General features: G+C 42.8%; 1 protein-coding gene across 1 annotated transcript in view; it reads right to left on the bottom strand.

Annotated features, from left to right (window-relative positions):
* The window catches only part of EPB41L5 (erythrocyte membrane protein band 4.1 like 5), a gene marked incomplete in the record, with an annotated part of 2,576,260 nt that overhangs the window by 81,582 nt on the left and 2,474,321 nt on the right, over positions 1 to 20,357 (bottom strand). Inside the window, 1 exon segment of the mRNA XM_044060661.1 lies at positions 740 to 873. Coding sequence (XP_043916596.1) covers positions 740 to 873 — 134 coding nt within the window.

Genomic DNA, 20,357 nt, shown 5'->3' on the forward strand with positions numbered 1-20,357 from the left:
TTCTAATACACTGACATTTCTGAAGTCGACGTTTATGTTTCAATCTTTATGCACTCAAAGCTTGTGTGTGTAGAGACCATCCACAGCTATGATTTTCAAAAAGCTGAAGTAGGCTTGAAACTCTTCTCTTTGTTTCCTGCATTTTGCTAGATTGAACTGCTTGAAGAGCTGGCAATTACAGAAATATTTCAGATCTAGATTGAACTGCTTGAAGAGCTGGCAATTACAGAAATATTTCAGATCACACTCTCTTCAAAAATAACAATAGCAATGTTGGTACAAGTCCTGATATTTTCCAGTAACAGCAGGAACACATGGAAAGTTTTGGTATTTACATAATGTATTCAGGAACTCTTTAATACTGGCCATTAGTACTGACAACCAAAAGCTGCAAGCATCAGAGAAGCAATGGGTATCACAGGAGATGATTGCATCCTTCTCATCCAGTATATGATATCATGTCATACAAAGCATGCTCCCTGGATGGTAGGAACTACAGAACATTTAAAATGGTAACAAATTAGGGACCATCAGAAGAGGGAGTCAACACAGGAAGTCAGAGAGCAAATTACTGTGATGCAAAAAAAAAAAAAAAACTGCACTGACATTTATCATAACTGTACAGATGACAGATTGTCTGTATCTTTCAAAGACCGAGATAAGATGCTCTTACAATATAACAGACTTTTTAAAAGTCTTTTAAAACAGTGAAAGTGACAACAAACTGCCCACAGAGTACCTTGATGTGTTCTCTACAGGATGTTGTGCCGTCACAGAAGATCCTGTAGCAGTGAAGGCTTCAACATTCTGGTTTGACATCTTCATAGAAGAGCTAAGGTCATTTTGTATCATTCCATCTGAAAGGAGTCCAGTCTAGAATTGCAATTTAATAAAATGGTTACAACTCTCACATATGGCAAGAAAGAAAACCTTTAAATTAAATAACTTTTTTTTTCCTGGTGAAAAGGATTAATACCAAAATTAAAACAAATTCATGAGATGAATACATAACATACCAAGGTAATACATAACAGAACTTAGTAAAATGGTTTAATCTTATGTCATAGGATGAAGCACTCAAAAAAACACTTTGGGATACAGCTTATAAGTAAAGTCAGACTACATACATAAATTACGGGTCTTCAACTCCATATACAAAAGTACTGATTATGCAGACTTTATAAAAAAAATCAGAAGGAATTATATATTTTTGCCAAATTTCTTTGTATTTAACTTTTTAGAATGTGTAACAAAAGCAAAAAACTAGCTGCTGTTCTACCAGATAGCTGAAATGCGTGCGCACACACAACATACAACAGATAACCGAGAACAGAAGAACCAAAATGAACAATTTGGAAAGGATTTATAACAGAAAACAATAAATTATTCAAGTACAGCAATTGAAAGACAACATAAAAATCCAAGTTAAGACAGGTCCATGACAATTTGATGGAAATGTTTCCATGGTACCTTTAAATCAGTGATTTTTTTTTTGTCTTGGACTTGACTGTGTGTTTGCATTTGAACAAGTTACAGGGGAAGGAAATGTTAAGGAAATCTTGTAAAGATTATTCCACTACGTTGCCATATAGTGCTTTACTAAAGTAAGCAGTGCTCTACGCCGCTGTGGTGCAGTGGTTAGAGTTGTCGCCTCACAGCAAGAGGTTCTTCGGTTCGATTCTCGGCTGGAGTGCCTTCTGTGCAGAGTCTGCATGTCCTCCCCATGGTCGGTTGTACTTCCAAGACATGCAGGTAGGTGTGTGTGTGCGCCTTCTGTGAAGGTTGGGTGTCGGGCTGGCAACTCGGCACTGTAAAAAAAAACTCCACTGCCAATCATGAGCGGACCGGTGATCCGCTGTAGCAACCCTAACTGGGATAAACTGAAAGATAACAACTAAAGTAAGCAGTGCTATATGTAATAATGCATTATTCTGATTTTCAACCCACAATTTAAGATGCACTACTGCCAAGAAAGATCATATTACTGATGTGACAAAGCTTCTCACTAATACAAAATCATGACTTTGTCACTGGTGAAAATACTGAAACATACAGAATGTCCACATTTGAATGAATTCATATTGACTAGATGGGAAGGAAACCTTAGTAAACAGAAGCTCTCTCACAGCAGTGAAATAAGCATTAAAGTAAATCATAAATTGTATATACAAAAACTTATTAAAAAGATGGAAGAAAGAGTATTATTTTAAAATGTCTCACCGTACTTTATTTATTTATTTCCAGTTTGATGACCGGGGAGGTCCACTGGGCTCAAAGAGACCGTTTTCAGTGGAGGCCCGGGGAGAAAAGCTCCAATAACACACAGTACAAGCTCTATAACATGAAGTACAATACATACTGGAAACAGAAACATACTAAGCAAAATTTACATGTTTAACGGTTGAGAACAGTAGTACAAGGTTAAATTAATACAGTGATTTAAATCATCTGAGGATATAGAAGTAACATTAGCATGGAAGAGTTCTTTAAACATGAATATTAGCATGAGTTAAATACAGAGGTTTAAATCCTCAGAGTGGTATATAGGTAGCATTAGCATGAATGCAGTACATAGAGTTAATCAATAGTGTGTAAGGAAGAACAAACTTTGTGTGTTATAAAGTATTTGTGTATTAAGCAGGTTAGGTAGGTGGAGTGCAATTGCATTTCCATTTTTGGGAGAGGTAAGAATGCAGCTGGGTTTTCAAGTATTCAGAGTTCTCATTCCTTCAGTCATTATTCTTTAAGGAATTCTTATCCAGATGAGGCTGACAGATGAGTGAAAATTATGATTTGTAAATTTTAAATTTAATGTCAACTTATCTGCAGAAGCAACTGGTTTAAAAAAAACAATTTATTTCATGACCAAGGTCCAGCACTAATCTATCAGGCCCATTTTCAAGCTCAGCCCAGGTTTACAACCAGACACATCAGGAAAAAAAAAAGCAAGACATGTAAAGATTACAAACAATATGAAAAGTGTACATAATGCACAAACCAATGACAACAGAAATGATGCTAAGAATTAAATTAGCATAAGTGTAAAATAGGATTAACTGTCTCTGTTTGCAGGAATTGACTGGGATAGAGGAGAAATTAGCACATACAAGAAAATCTTTCTAGTATGCAAAATCAAAATGATGCAAAGAGTGGTGATGTAGCAGATGCTCAGACTAAGCAAACATTGCTAGTATAATATATAGGTTCACAGGTATGTACTATGCTAATGACCACTGTGGCCTTTTTAAGACTAGCCATGCATCCCAAATCTCTGGTACCCTTTGTAACTGCAAGCAGGGGCTTGGGAGATGAAACATTTGCAGGCAAGTGCCTGGAAGATGAAACATTTACAGGCTGCCTGTGTCCATTAGAGATGTCCATTAGAGACCTAGATGCCAAACCAGGGATGAAGTTCCTGTTCCCCATCAAAATGTCTAAATTACATTTTGAATTGGTTCAGGAGAACCCCATGGATAGGGAGCCTGTTCCAAAGAAGGGGTAGTCTCTGGGATACATACCTGTCTCTCCAACAGGTCCTATTTTATACCATAACCAAGGTTTAAGCATTTAGAATGGGTACTTCTGGTGCAGTTTGTTTTCCAGATATGCAGGAAGTTCAGAGTGGCGTTTGATAATGCCTTGCATGCCAGGTAGAGATCTCCCCTCAGCAGCCTGTAGGAGGCAGAATACAGGCACAGGGCTTTGAGGTAGTTTCCATAGGACATGTTATTTATGCCTTATGCCCTTGGCTGTTGGGTTGAGTCCAAGGGTGGGGGTGGGGTGGGGGAGTGTCAATGTGAGAGCTGCTGATTTCCCAAAGGATACTATTATGCATTTCTTGGCATTTAGTTTTAGTTCATGGCTCTGATACCAGTTATTTGTCTGCATCAGCCATTCTTGGAGAGCAGTAGTGTCAGTGGGAGATTCTATGACAGCTCCTAACTTATAATTGCTTGCAAATTTGGTCTGCCAGAGGCCCTTGATTCATACACTCTTACTAGGCCAACTTCCTGCAGGGCCTTTCTAACCCAGGCCAAGCTTTCCTGAAAGAATAATTGCATCCTATATCCAAATAGGACACTGAGAGCCAGGCATTTATAAACTACCTCTGTCTATAAGGGACATGGTTGCCAGGCCTGGTGTAAATTTCCTAGTCTCCATCCACTGATCTAGGTTACACTTAAATTGGATAACAGACCATCTCAGCTTCACAAGGGTGGGAAGCCTATTCCATAGGAGGGGCCAGTCTCTGGGACACATATCTGTCTCTCCATGTTCTGTTTAAGTGAAAGACAAAATTCAGGTCCTTAGACCTTGTAATTCTGGTACCGTTTGACTTTCGAATATGCAAGAGATTTTTAAATGTGGGGTATGCGGATGCCTTGTAAGACAGGCATAGATTACTCCTCAGCAAATTACAGGAGACTGAGTACAGGGAAACGGCTTTAAGGCATTCTGCGTAAGGCAGGTTTGTTACGCCTTGTATTCTCTTTGTAAGGAGCCTTTGATGTCACTAGTTGCTGTATACGCCTGGTCAGGTACATACCGAAGTGAGCACTGTACTCTATGATTGGTGTAAGGGCAGATAACAGTGGGATAATGAGGACTTTGGAGCTAGATGCCATGCCCTTACTTATAAGGTGCACAATATAATAGGATTTCCTTACCTCTGTGGCTACATGGTGGTCGAAGGTAAGGCTATTGTACATGCACACCCAGATCCCTAACCACTGGGTCGACTCTTAGGTGTGCATTATCAACATAGTAATTAAACAGGATGGTGGACTTCCCAATGGGTACAGTTATGCATTTCTTAGCATTGAGCTTAAGACCATGGCTTTGGCACCATTTGTTAGTCAGAGACAGGCCCTCTTGAAGAATGGTTCTGTCTGCAGTGTATTCGACAACGTCCAGCTTGTAATCTGTAAACTTAAGTCAGCAATAAATCTACAGCATTTGCTTCCACTTTAGTGAAATAAAGGTCAAAAAGAGGAGGACATAGTACGGAGACATGGGGACTCCGTTAGTGACTGGCCACTTGGTAGAGGTGGCCTCACCTATTTTGACCTCCTGGGTCCCATCAGTGAGCCAGTCGGCTATCCAGCAGGAGATAGAAGAGTTTACACCTTGCTAAACTATAGTGTCTGAATGAGGTACTGTATCAAAAGCCCTGGCCCGGTCGAGGTAAACTGTGTGCACATTCTTGCCCTCATCAATTGGTTTGGTGACCCTTTCAAAGAAGTCCACCATATTTGATAGACATGACCTTCCTTTTAAAAAAGCCAAGCTGTGATGGATCAAGCATTTGCAGGTTCCTTAGGTCATTTATCATGTCCATGACGATTCTTTTCAAGGTCTTATATATGAGGCTTGTCAGATTTGAGCCTGTAGTTAACCGAATCAGTGGTTGGACCTCCTTTGAGCAGAGAAATGACTGTAACTATCTTCTATTCCTTGGGCACAAAATCTGACTGTAGGATCCAGTTGAAAAGTAATTCAAGTGGACCAAAAAGGTCATGTTTCATACTATTTAACAAGCTTCTCTGATGTTATTGGGACCCCATCAATGCTGTGTTTTTGGCCATGGAAAGTGCATTGAAAACTTCTTCTCTCGTAATATCTGGGGAGGGATTGTGGTATGTGGTATTTCCTTTGGACTGCCCGGGGGGGGAGGGAGGGGTGACTGGAGGGAGAATTTTGAGCTGCACCTTTCATCCAAAACATTGGCAATGACCTTCAGTTCAGTGTGGGTGATGCCACATTGTTGTGCATTTCCCTTGAGGTTATGGACATAGCTGTAGAAAAAGTAGAGTTGTGTACACTTACCATAAATGTAGATGTTAGAGTGAATTTACTGTTGCAGTCATCACATTTGGGTTATCTGTTTGCAGGTAGCCCTCAGTCGGCCTGAATACCAGAGTCTTGGGATTTTTGCGTCGTATGCTGTCGCTTCTTCAATGACATCAGGAAGTCAGGGGTATAAAATATGCAGCCAACACCATTACATCAGTTTTTCTTGCCCCAGATGTCAGGAGCCCCCAAAATAGGAAGCAATTACATGGTATGGAATACTTCCCAGCAAAAGGCAAATACCTATGATATAAGATATGCCAAACAAAAAAGATAGGTAGAAGTAAAGAGAAGTCAGGGGGCTGGAGGGAGGGTAACCAGGACTGCAACAGTGAATACACTCGAACATCTACATTTATGTTAAGTGTAGACAACTGTACTATGTTCTTTGTGCTTCACTGTTGCAGTCATTACATTTGAGTTGATTCCCAAAGCTGCGGATGAGTAGAGGTAGTTAGGAAGCATTAGGGCTGGCAATCAGGCCCTGTAAGAAGGCTGTGGCAAATCCAGCTCTGGATTTAGAAAAGATAGGTAAGTGGTAATGTTTGGTGAAAGTGTGCACAGAACTCCAGGTTGCAGTTTCCAGGATGTCCCTGGTAGGGACTCCACTGAGAAATGCTGTAGAGGTTGATGTAGCCCTAGTGGAATGTGTTCTGATCCCCTGTGAGGTAGGTTTCCCATGGTGTTTGTAGCAGAAATGGATGCAGTGTGCTATCCACTTAGAAATGGTTTGCTTTGAAATGGCCTTGCCCTCTACTCCTGCAGCAAAGCTGACTAGCAGCTGGTCAGATTTTCTGAAAGGCTTAGTCCTGTCCAGATAGAACCTAAGCTGCCTGTGCACATCCAGGGAGTGCAAGATCCTCTCCCCTTTATTCTAAGGATTAGGGAAAAACGTTGGCAAATGAATGGATTGGTTTAAAGATACACTAGATACCATCTTGGGCATGAATGATGGGTTAGTCCTGAGGGAAACCCTGTCCGCATGGAAGATAATGAAGGGTTCCACGGCCATAAGGGCCTGCAATTCAGACACTCTTCTAGATTAAGTGATGGCTTGAAGTAAAGCTGTTTTCCAGGAGAGGAATTTTAACTCTGCTGTAGCAGTAGGTTCAAAGGGCGGAAATGTGAGCTTTTCCAATACAAGGTTAAGGTCCCAGGCTGGAGTGGGAGCTCTCCTGGGGGGTCTTAAAGTTTTGGCTCCTCTCAGGAACTGTTTGACCAGAGGATGAGAGAAGAGGGGTGGCTCAGTATTATAATGAGTTGAGATGGCAGAGGCATGAATCTTAATCAAAGAGAAGGCTAGGCCTTTGTGGAGCATAAGTAATCTAGTATATGAGGTAAGCTGGGCACACTTGTGTCCATTACCAGAGACTGGCTCCAGGAACAGTATCTTTTCCACTTTTCCGAATATGATTTTCTAGTACTAGGCCTCCTTGCCTCCAGAATGACATCCAGCACCTGCTTATTGAGGGCTGCTGGTGATGAGTTCAGGGGATGAGCCACAGGCTGCTAGGTTCAGGGTCTGTAGCTGAGGGTGCAAAATCTGTCCCTCCTGCTGGGACAGCAGGGAAGGGCTATGAGGCAGGTGCCATGGTGGCACCACTGTCAGACTGCACAAGAGAGGGTACCAGTGCTCGCGTGGCCAGTCTGGTGCAATCAGGATTGTCCTTGGCTTGTCCTGTTTGATCTTTAGTAAAACCTTCGAGAGGAGGGAAGGCATAGACTGAGAGGCTTTCCCAGGTAAAGGACAGGGCATCCACTTTCCAAGCTTGGCTGTGGGGAGTTCTGGTGCAATATTTGCTCAATTGATAGTTCTGAGGGGAAGCAAAGAGGTCAACCTCTGGTGCTCCCCACCTGTGCCTCAAAAGTTTGAATATTTTGGGTTCTAGTTTCCACTCGTGTGGGTCCATGAGATTTCTGCTTAAGTCGTCTGCCAGTGAATTAATTTGCCTGGCAGGAATTGAGCTTGCAGGTGCACTTGGTTGCTCAAGGCTGTGTTCCACAGAGCCATGGCTAGTTTGCAGAGTGTGTAGGAATGGGTTCCCCCCTGCTTATGTACCACATAACTGTGGTGTTGTCTTGTCTTTACCAAAAGTTGTCCTGGAAGAATAAGGCCTTCGAAGGCTGTCAGAGCATTCTGTACAGCTAGCATTTCTTTTTGATTGATATGCAGGTGCATTTGCTTTGGGATCCATTTGCCTTGAATGCAGTGTCCTGCCATGTGAGCTCCCCATGCATAGTCTGATGCGTCTGTTGTTAGGGTTTGGGCGGCAGGGGGTTGAATGAAAGGGAGTCCCTTGTTGAGGTAGCAGGCCCTTAGTCAAGGAATGATAGCAATCATTGTTTCCAGGTCCTGAGAATGTTGACACTAGAGAATTTTTAAGAACCACTGAGGTTTCCTCATATGCAGCCTTGCATATGGAATTAGTAGAATGCAAAAGGCCATGAACCCTAGGGCTTGCAGTATTGTTCTTGCAGACAGCTGCATTTTGGTGACCAGTAGATTGAAGTAGTTTGTCAAATAAATTTGTTTTGCTGGAGTGAGGAATGCCATCTGGGAAGTTGTGTTCAACCTTGCTCCAGGAATACAATCTGTTGACTGGGTACCAGATGTGATTTCTTTTCGTTGATGGTGTACCCCAGTGAAGTTAGAAGTCTCTTTACAAATGCCAGGTGCTGAAGTAGCAATTCCTGTCTGCCTGAATCAGGCAGTCGTCCAGGTATGGGTAAATTTGAATTGTTCTCTGCCTGCAATATGCAGTGGCTGGAGCTAGGCAAATTGTGAATAACCTGGGTGCAGTAGATAAAGTGCAGAGAACTGTTAGTGCATAGAACCTGCTCTGAAACGTACGCACTTCCTGCAAGATTCCCTTATGGGGGTGTGCTGATAAGCTTCTTTTAAGTCTAGGGTTGCTAGCCAGGAGTCCTTGGCTAGCATAGGAAGTAGCTGTTAAGATAAGCATTTTGAATTTTGGAACCACCAGAAAAGTGTTGAGAATAGACAAATCCAGGACAGGACGCCAACAGTTTTCTTTTCTGGGTACCACAAACAGTCTGGAATAAAAGCCTTGTCCCCTTAGTTCTGCTGGGACAGGTTGAATAGCCTTTATACTGAGAAGAGAAAGTACTTGCTTTTGGACCTCTGCCCTTTGGATTGGGGGAGGTCTGGCCATCCGTTGGGGTTGGGAGTGAGTGGAAGTGAAATCTGTATCTCTGGGAAACAATGTTTAAGCTCCATCTGCCCTGGTTAATGTACTCCCAGTTTTTGGCATGCAGGGCAAGTTTCCCCCCTTAACGGTGCAAGTACTTGAGCAAGGCCTGTAAGAGTTGAGGATAAGTAATTGTGAGATTTTTACCATAGGATGGCGGCTTACTACTCCCTGTTTTGGAGGTGGGAGCACTCCATTGCTTAGATCTGTGCATACCCTGAGACTGTAGTCTTGGTGGTCTGCTGTCCCTGGGTTTGACTGAGAAGGTCTGGGAGGGACTGGAAAAGACCAGTTTTTAGAGGGCCAATGCCTACCAAATCTAGCTGGCTGTACTTGTAAGAAATCTTTAACAGTTTGCATAGATTTAGCTTTTTCCTCCATCCTTTTGTGGACAACTTCTGCTTCATTGCCAAACAGATGCTCTTGGTTTAATGGTGCATCTAGTAAATTTGCTTTGACATGGTCTGGCAAGGTTTGTTCCTTAAGTCAAGCATGCCTTCTAAGAACAGACCCAGTGACAACAGCCCTGCAAGATGCTTCCAAGGCATCAAAACCACATTGCAAAGTATGTTTACCAACTTGGTCAGCAGAATGCATTAACTCTTGTAAATCTTTATGTTCTGCACAATCAGGAATCAACATAATTTTCTGTTTAATTAGTTCCATAATATGCTGCTGATACATGAAACTGGCAATTTAAAGCCCTGATGGCAAGAATAGCAGAGGTGTATACCTTCTTACTCCATCTGTCTAAAGCCCTAGAATCCCTGTCCAAAGGGGTAGGATTTTTGCCCGTTGTAGCCTTAATGCCTTTAGGTCCCTGGGAAATGGTCTCTGGATACACAGCAGGATTTTTAAAGAGGAATTTGTGGGAGTCAGGTACTCTATAGTGCCTGTCAGGTTTCCTGGGAGCAGGAGGCAAAGTATCAGGGGTAAGGCTCGAATCCAGCAAGACATCATCTACAATTTCCAGAACAGGAGGGATAGCTACAGGCCTGTGCTGAGGCAAGTTTAAAAATTCCCTGAGTCTCTTTTTGGAGTGAGAGTAGTCCTGGCTCTCCCAGTGGAAATGCTTTCTAAGGGTATGCAGGGTTTCACCAAAAGAAAAATCTTCTGGTGGGGAAGCAGAGGGAATTGAATCCTCTGCATCAGAATCCCCATAGGTAGATAAGGGAATGTCCTGGTAATCAGAAGGGTCAAAGTTATCAGACTCCTGATCTGAAGGATCAGAAGGAAAATCAGTTCTTGGTCTTTTTGAGGGGGAAGGCTGACTTCCCCTAATTAAAGTAATAAGGTCTTCAGCCATTCTAAGCATTTGTTTTTGTGGCATTTGGGCCTGAAAATGCGCTTTGGTCGGTTTCCTAGTCGTAGTGCAAACTCTAGGCCTGAGAAATTCGGTAGTTTTGTTAGAAACAAAGTCGTCGGTTTAATATGAAAATCGGAAAGCCTGAATACACCCTCAGAAGCCGGTGCCTGCACAGTGGCTCTGGACCCATCCAAGGTAGAGACATCCGCAGGTTCTATAGTCGAAGAAGCATCTCGCGGCATACCAGACTCTGAATGGGTCTCAGTAGAGGCCTGTGAATCTGTAGAAGCAGGTATGGAAGCGCCTCACTAAGTACCAATGGACTGGCGACTAGCTTAACGGTAGCATCGTCAGCACTTTTGGACCTATGCAGTCTTTCTCTTTATCCTTACGTTTTTTCGGAAGATCAGTAGTCGGATGGCTTATCGAAGCCATTTTGGAATATGGAGATCGAGAACAAAAGAATTTAGTGACAAAAATAGCCCGACGACGAATAGTTCGGGCATTGAACAAGGCACAAAACTGACAGCGAAGGACGTCGTGGTCTTGGCCTTAACAGGTGACGCAGTAAGAATGAAAATCTCTGCGAGGTATTTGCTTTCCACAGGCAAGACAATTATTAACTTTTTTCTGACACCGGTTAGAGCAAGAAAAAAGGATCCCAATGGAGTACTTATCTTTTAGAAGACTTCAGGTCTGAAACTCGAAAAACGAAAATTTCAGGAGGCGGCCGACCGGCACTTGCAAACTGCTTCTGCTTCGGGCACCGCACGGCAAGAACGACTGATGTAATTCCGTTGGCTGCATGTTTTATACCCCTGACAACCTGACATCGTGGAAGAAGTGACAGCATCCGACGGAGACATCCCAAGACTCTGATATTCAGGCCGACTGAGGGCTACTTGCAGGCAGATAACCCAAATGTGAAGCGACAGCATCCGACGCAGACATCCCAAGACTCCGATATTCAGAGTCTCTGAAAATGAAAAATCCTCAGGAGGGGAAGCAGAAGGAGTAGAATCATCCACATCAGAATCAGAATAAGGAGGGTACTCCTGCAAGTCTTCAAAAGACTCAAGCCTCCGAGCATTGCTCAAAACTCTCAAACTCAGGTTCCACCCTAGGCCTCTTATCAGGAGGGGGCATAGAACCCCTAATCATAGTAATCAAATCCTCTGCCATTTTAAGCATATGTTTCTTAGGCAAAGACCCTGAAGCACTAGGAGAAACCCCCACTGAAGCTAAACTTGGTCTGCTACTAAAAGAAGCCTTGCATACTGAAGGGAGGCTCTAATCACCTTAGGAAGAGAGGAAGAACAGCCACCTGAGAAGCCCCTCAGCCTGGCCTACTTCCTGAGAGGAAACATCCTGTAACAGTAAAGTCTCTCCTGAGACTCCAAAGAAACAGCTGGCAAAACCTCCGGCTCCACTGAGCCTTCCAAAGAACCGACGTCTGGGACTGTCGGTTCCTCCACCTAGGCTTTGCTGCTTTATCTTTGCGTTTTTAGTCGCCGGAGCATCCGACGGCATTTTATAATTACAACGCTTCCCAAACACTAACCTGGCACAGTCTAACCTTCTCTTAATAGTGCGTTTGTTAAATCTAGCACAAGAGCGGCATCCAACAACGTCGTGCTCAGGCCCTAAAAAAGGTATACACAAAGTATGGTAATCCCTATGAGGTATCTGTTTCCCACAAGAAATACAGTTATTCACTTTTTCTGACATCCGGTTAAATACTGAGGCAAGAAAAAACCAAAATAGTCCCCAACGGGGTACTTAGCCAACTTCGATTCGGTCTGAAACTCTGACTTCAGAAACTTTCAGAACGCCAACCTGCACTCGCAAAATTGCTTCTGCATCGGACCATGCGGCAAAAAAGACTGAGGATATGACGTCGGTCATGCGCATTAGTACCCTAACGTACTGACGTCAGTCTAATGCGCCCTGACCGACGTCAGCCATATACTTTGGTATTCGGGCCGACTGGACAGCGGACTACCCCAATAGTTAGGACTGCAGCAATGTGGAATGAAGAACATCAGGGTTGGCTACATATAAATAGTTACAAGTATCTGGAGTTATAGAACTTTTCTGGGGCAAGAAAAGACTGAGGATATGACGTCGGTCATGCGCATTAGTACCCTGACGTACTGACGTCAGTCTAGTGCGCCCTGACCGACGTCAGCCATATACTTTGGTATTCGGGCCGACTGGACAGCGGACTACCCAATAGTTAGGACTGCAGCAATGTGGAATGAAGAACATCACGGAAAACATCTTTGTGGTTGCCCTTTGACTGAAGTTATTTCTCCTTCAAATTTAGCCTTTAAAGTATTTATCAACTCTCTTAGCTGATTGTTTAGACTGGTCAGGGTTTCTTTTTTAGTATGTTGGGCTTTGTTCCTCCTCCACCTGGCCAATATTTTTTTTTTCTTTTGCTGTAAAAACCGATTGATACTATGATTACACCAGGGTGGCTTGTTTTTTTGAGTTTGTCTTATTTTTAATATGAATGGGCACAGCTTGCTCTCTACAGCTATCAATATGGTTGTACAGGGACGTTGTAAATAGCTCAGCATATGCTATGGTGTTTACTAGGTTTGGGGGGGGGGTGCTTGGAATTTAGCAAAGTGTTGCTTTGTAGACAGAGATAAGCTTTGGAATAGTTCCTAAAGGTTTTTGGTTTCACTAGGTCACCGGATTTAATTTTTATTTAAAGCAGTACTGCTTTGTGGTCAAATCTGACGAGAGAGGACATTACACTGGGTGAGGAACATCGCTCCCTCATGTTTGTGGTACAAGGTCAAGGATGTCTGTACTTCTGGTAGGAGAATCTATCAACTGTTCCAAAATGTTGTTACTAAGTTTAGGAATCGCTAGGCTTGTGCATTAGAAGTTGTGCAGAATTCCCAGTCTACAGAGGGTAGTTGAAATTCCTCATGAAGATTGCATTGGGTTGAATGATGAGGGACTCTAGTACATTGAGATAGGTAGTATAGGTTTCCTGGGACATGGAATGGGACCTACAAGTCGCAAGGATGCAGTACGAGACCCTGTTCATGGTGAGCTGCATATGTATGAATTTCAATGGGTCGTACACTAACTATTCTGGATACGAGGTAGTTTTTAATATAGATCGAGGCTCCTTTACCTTTAGTTCCCTCCTGTTCAACAGCTGGTCTAATGGTGTGAAAGGCATTATAACCTTGCACTGCCAGGGTGCTCTCTGTGACTTTAAACCATGTCTCCATTGCTACATAGATGTCTACACTCTCCAGGGAGGGGAAGGCTTGCAGGGAGTGGAGTTTCTTCTTTAGACTTCTGGCATTGAGCAGTACCACCTTCAGATATTCCTTCATAGGTTCAGTTAAATCAGGAAGTTTATCAGTTTGTTTTTTCCTAGAAAGTGACTATGGGGCTGGAAAAGGTTTTTTGACAATATATGAAAAGCTAGAGGGAATAAGTGAAGGCCATCCATGGTAAAGCAGCGTGGTCTGTCAACCATGCCCTCCGAGCCCATCAAGTAATGCAAACCTTGGATTGACACCAGAAGCTAAGCCAATTGTTAAAAGCAATCATTTTCTGTTGGTAACTCTGCATCATCCTTAGAGAAGTTGAACTGCTGGTCAGTGCTAGGCTCATACTTGCCTGAGACACACAAACAGCAAGCTGGATCATGTCTTGCTTTATACACATTTGAGGGTAGAACGTCTCAGATCATTAACACCCACATGGACTATGACAGAGTCATACTGGGACTTGTGGTTCAAATGACCTGAGGGCCTGTGTGACTTGACAGACCCCAACCCCAGAAAAGCAGCTAACCGTGACTCTCTCCTTAATTAGTCTGGTTTGGGGGGTATCAGTATGCCTCACTAATTCCCAGGAAATTTGGCTGTATGCTGGTTCACCTTAAGGGCTTAGCAGTAGTACTGATCTACTAAGGAGGACCGAGGGAAATTTAAATATTGAACAGGTCAGTAACACAAGGAACTTGATAAGCAATGCTCAGCTAAACTCAAACTAGATGCTCTAGTAGTTAAAGTCCGTCTATACAGTAAGGGTATTTTAAGGGACACTTGCAAGATATCAGCGTTTATACAGACAACTGCAAGATGCCACTGCAGACAGCATCAGTTCTAACTAAAGACTGTAAAAAAGGTCAAAAAGTTTAGATATTCAACATCAAAACACTCAATTAATGCAGCTGTGACAACACATTGTGAAAAACAAATGGCAAAACTGTGGATATGACAACGTAAGTCTTTGTTTGCTCATAGGTTACGAGCTAAGCATTGTGCAGCTGTGGCAATTAAATAGCAGAGGAGGTTTGATTAATGCTAAACAGAAACTGCCTGTTGCCTCTCAAAAACAGCATACTCTAACCTTTACATACTCCCTTCAACTCTCAATAAAGTATGACATTTTATTTTTTAGATGACACTGTTGCTCCACAAGGTGCATTTAATCTGTAGAATGATTTAATTATTGGAGCCCCTAGGAGCATACGAGTAAGAAGGAATATGGAAGTAGAAAGGAATGGAGAGGAATGGGAAGAGTGGTGGCAAGAAGGAAAAAGTTAGAGGTACAGAGAAAGTTTTGGAGAGAAAAGGGTGATGAGGATAGAAGTGACTGGAGTAAGTACCAGAGTGCATAGACCGTATGCAATAAAATATGATCAACGACATGCAGGAGGATGAACAGTTGTTTAGGTTAGTAAACTATTTTTGAAGTATTTATGTGGGACTTGCTTGAAGAGTTAAGCCTTTCATCTCCAACCAGAATTTCCCGAGAGTTCGAGTGGACAGACTTTAGGAGTGCAGACAGAAAGCATGTTCTCATTGCATTCTTTTTAAACACCATTATTAAATTCATATATTTTCAGCAACAACATGGGCATACCTACATTAATAGAAAAAATTGTAATAATTTTAATTTTTTCATGCTTTATACATATTTCCCCTTTTTAGCAATCATTCCAGCATTACATAAATTGTAAAAGCTCTGCCTTCCCTTTGCTCTGAGTTACTGCACAATGGTACCTCCTATACCGAGCCAACAGATATTGCCAACATACTGACCGATAGATTCACTGCCAACTTTATCCCCCCCCCCCAAGGGTCAATCACAACACCGGAAGAATGCCAGGCACCCAGCATTAATGCAGTACAGGTTAAAGCTGCATTGTCCAAGGCCAAGAATACAACTTCCATGGGACCCGACAACATCCTTGGCTGTGTTCTATATGAACTACAAAGCGAATTGGCACCACATCTGTGCACCCTGTTCAGTCACAGCCTCACCTCAGGCTTTGTCCCTACCGAATGGCGCACTGCTACAGTCATTCCTCTCCATAAAGGGAGAGTGATTACAGACCCTGGGAATTATCGCCCCATCAGCCAGATGAGTCTGATATGTAAAGCTATGGAGAGCATCATCATGGACCTGATTAACAAAGATATAGGAAATCTCCAAACTCTGGACCCCGTGCAGTTCGGCTTTGTAAAGGGAAATCATGCCTGCTCAAACTGATTGACTTCTTTGAGTCAGTCACCAGGGCTATGGATAAAGGTAAGGCAGTGCATATAGCCTACCTCGATCTGGGCAAGGCCTTTAATACCATTCCTCTTTTGGGAATTATTGATAAACTCACCAAACTAGGCATCAATCCCTATATCGCTAGGTGGGTTGCAAATTGGCTCACAGATAGAAAACACAGTGTGAAAGTAGCAAACTCCAAGTCAGACTAACAGTCATGAGTTGAGTCCTACAGGATCAGTCCCCTCTCCTGTTCGGCATCTACTTCTCAGAAATCCAGGCCAACACAAAGGGATTCTGGATGACCAAGTTCGCAGACAACTGCAAGCTGGGAGCCATTATTAGCTCCCCAACTGATGCAGACATCCTACAGAAAGGCCTCACTGAGACCAATAACTGGTGTCGAAACCATGGCCTTAAGCTTAACGCCAAAAAATGTGTCATCATCCCATCTGGTAAAAACTCCGTTACCACTAATTACCACATCGATGGGAGAACACTGGCGGCATAATAAGAGATCTGGGGATGCAGGTTGACAGCAACCTCTCGTTCGACCACCAAATTGCCACTGTGGTTAGAAAGATCTTCTATGTGGCACATCTCATTACCAAGGGTTTTGCATCCAGGAAGAAAGATGTCATTGTCTCTCTCTCTACTCTTCCCTCATTAGACCAATTATCAAATATAATGCCCCATTTGGCATGTACCTCATTAGACACCTGTAACAGCTGGAGAGGCCACAGAAATACCTCACAAAGAGGATCCTAGGCATTAAACACATGTCCTACATGGAAAGACTCAAAAGACTCCAGCTATTTTCAGTCTCATATCGCCTACTTAGAGGCAATCTCTGCTTGACTTACAAAGCCATGTCTGACTCAGCTCCGTTAGAAATGCTGCATCTAAAGAAATCCCAATCCCTCCGCACTACATGTTGCAGAGACCTCAACCTCATTACCACAAATCAACAGAACATGATGGAGGGACAGGTTCCTCACCCACAGACTGCCCATGCTCTGGAATAGACTTCCCATACATGTCAAGCAGAGCACCTCACTGTCCCTCTTCAAGAGAAATCTTGATGAGTGGATGGGTAATAGAAAGTCCACCCTGGGGATCACTCCAGTGGCTCTACTTGATGGAGGCACTGGGAACTAACACCAGGCAGCATGATGCCAGGGCACTTCTCTGGACTAGGCTTGTAAAGGCTCCAGGACCAATAGCCTAGTACACACCTATGAACCTATGGGTGGCAAAAGCCAGGGTACCTTTTTGGCTGGGCTTGTATAGGCCCTAGGACAGATAGCCTAGTACCTACCTATGAACTCCTCCTCAACACTATTCTACACATAATGTGCCCAAATTCCTTTCCATTTTCTAAAGATTCAACTCTCAATTCTTTATAGTACTCAATACTTCAGTTATGGCTGATTTAGATTTTGATTTCCATTTTTGGCAGCCAAAAAAAATTAAACTTTATAAGGTCTTGCGTATGTGATGATACAGGCAAGTACCAGCATAGCCAGCTGGAGTTTTTGTAAAGAATGATATGTCCTTTGAATATCAAACTGATTTATAGAAGATGCTTGTGTCACAAATGCATTACAATTGTCATTTGTACATCAAACTGATTTGTATAGATGTTTGTGCTGAAAATGTGATGGTGAGGTTTGCTTGTAGTAAAATGCATCAATAGTGCACCCTGCTGAAATGAAAAGAGGACACTGGGACAGCAAAGTTAACTTTATGAAAACTAAGGGAAATGTAAATGAGCTGTTAAACCATTAAAATGGCACTGGAGATGATGTGTCTGGGAAAAAGCCTTTGTTCATTAGTTCAGTGAAAAGACCGGAGGCCCCAAGCACTGCCATAAACATTTGGATGTATATTGTGTCCGTCTGTGCTACAAATTCCTGTCTCAGCTTCAAAGGGGAATACTGAGAGAACCTAGAATCAGGTGACCAGATGAGATCATTCTGCCAGCCCTCTTGGAAATTATAGATATTAAAAAAAGGAAATCTCAGAGTATAGAGTATTCTGTTTGGGAAGCCTGACTAGAAACAAATTCAAGGTATGTAGGGGTGTGTGCGTGTGTGTGTCTGTGCAAATCAAACTCTCAGTGTGTGTGTGTCGGTGCTTCATGCAGGGACACAAAGCACTGGGTTTACAGAGAGGGTGCTGGAGGACTTGGCTTGGACACTCTGCTGAGGACCTAACCCTACAGCTGTACCACTGGGGAGTCTTACTGGGGACCTAGAGGGAGACCGATATAGAGAAATCTAGACCCCTGGCTGAATGTGTTCCTTGCGTGCTCTTAAGGGGAAATTGTACATGATGCAGAGAGGTCTGCACCTGAAAATACAGAGTATATCCATTTGTATTCCAAGTGCACGTCCCTCTCCAGTGTGCATTGAGGATTCAGGCTCCCGGATTACTGGTCCAGCGTGGGGACAACACATATTGGTGGCCATTACAATGCAATTCAGTTCCTATAACCCAGCTCAAAAGAATCATTTCCATAGTTAACTTGTTCCTTCAACATTTGTGACAAAGTGCTGCATAAGGAATTTTAAAATCTTCCAACTTGTTACAGTACTAAAAACAAGGTCCACATTACCTCTTTCGCGTCACACTTCCAGCAGTTACTGTTTACCCAAGGAAAGTTTTTTTTTTTTATCAAGGTTCATAGGTAGCTACTAGGTTATCTGCCCGAATGCATTTATAAGCCTAACCAGAATCTGTTGGCTTTTGCCACCCCCTTAGATTAGTTTCCTGTGCCTCTGTCCAGCACAGCCACTGAAGTGATCCCCGGGGTAAACTTTGTTTCCCATCCACTCGTCAAGGTTTCTTTTGAAGAGTGCTAGTGAGGAGCTCTGCTTAATGTAGATTGGAATCTTGTTCCAAAGCATGGGAAGTCTCTGGGACAGGAATCTATCCCTCCAGCACGTCCTATTTATTGTTGTGGTGAGGTTTAAATCCCTAGAGCATGTGGCTTGAGGGGATAAGGTTTGCTTTAGGTGGAGCATGTCCATTAATTATGGGTTGGACATGGCCTTGTATGTCAGGCAGAGATCACCTCTGAGAAGGCGGTATGCAACCGAGTACAGCTGGAGTTTCTTCAGTTGAGCTGCATAGGGCATCTGTTTGAGGCCAGTGATCCTCTTGGTGAGGTACTTCTGTGGTCTTTCCAACTACTGGAGGCAGGCAGGGACAAAAAAAAGAAGAAGGTCTCTCAGGGCAAGTGAAGACCAATAAAAAAAAAAAAAAAAAAAAAAAAAAAAAGAGGTCATTAAAGAACTGAGCTCACTCAGTAGCTCTGCACTAAACACGGAGCTTCTCGTGTTTAATGCATTGCAGTATTGCAGTTCCGCATTAGCTCCGTGTTTAGCGATTTTTGATTGGCCCGTATATCAACAATGTGATTATCAAAGGTGACATTACTATCTACCTGGGTCCCCACATCCCTTATTACGTCTTCCGTATTTAGGGGACTACCCTATGTGGTAGTTTGTGTGTACTCTGTTTTTTCCAAAGGGGATGTGACTATGCACTTTTTGACATTTAGCTTGAGGCCATAATTTTGACACTAGGTATCTGTCTCAGTGAGACCCTTTTGGAGGATGTCTGTGTCAGCCAGAGTCTCAATTATAGCCCCTAGTTTGCAGTCGTTTGCGAACTTGGTCAGCCTTAGTCCTCCTATGCTTGCCTGTACCTCTGAGAAGAATATGCCGAACAAGAGGAGATCCTAGGACTGAGCCCTGGGGAACGCCACTTGTAACTGGTTTAGAGTCGGTAAACTTTTTTTTAATGAAGTCTGGTTTGAGTATAAAAATGTCTGTGTAAACACGTCCACAAAAAAATCACAAACCTCTGGGACTTTATTGCATATTTGGGAGACATACAAATGTCCTCAGAGTGTCCCTTTGCATACTGCCTTTCTATTCTCTCTTCCTAATCTTTTTTAACCTATGCTGACAGATTCCTATAATTATCACGCATTTTATAAGTCCTACTAATTACACCTTTTTCAATGGCAGTTACTGTTCTAGACTCGACTAAAATCTCAACCAGAGATGGTCATTCACCTATCCCTTTCTTTTTGCCTACACTCTGTTACTAATCCCTGATAGGGAAGGTAGTCTTGTAACCTGCAGTACAAACTTCTCCTTGGTTTCATCCCACTATATTATCTTTTCCTCTCTAGTTATTTAATTGCAATACCTTGGTTCATTTATGAATTTTCTCCACTAAATTCCCGCTTCCTCTTGCTTATTTTATATATCCCTACTTGCAGTCATTCCTGTTCTCAAAATATCCCTTACCCATTGAGTGTTGGCTTAGTTCTTAGAATACTTTCTGCTACTTTACAAATACAATATTCTGCATGTTTTTTTATTCAACTTAAGGTCCTGTATCCAGAATCCTGCCAGCTCCTCATTTCTCAAAAGCAC

The sequence above is a fragment of the Protopterus annectens genome, chromosome 2.part0, assembly GCF_019279795.1.
Source record: "Protopterus annectens isolate FY-2018-M chromosome 2.part0, PAN1.0, whole genome shotgun sequence".
Taxonomy (NCBI): domain Eukaryota; kingdom Metazoa; phylum Chordata; order Ceratodontiformes; family Protopteridae; genus Protopterus; species Protopterus annectens.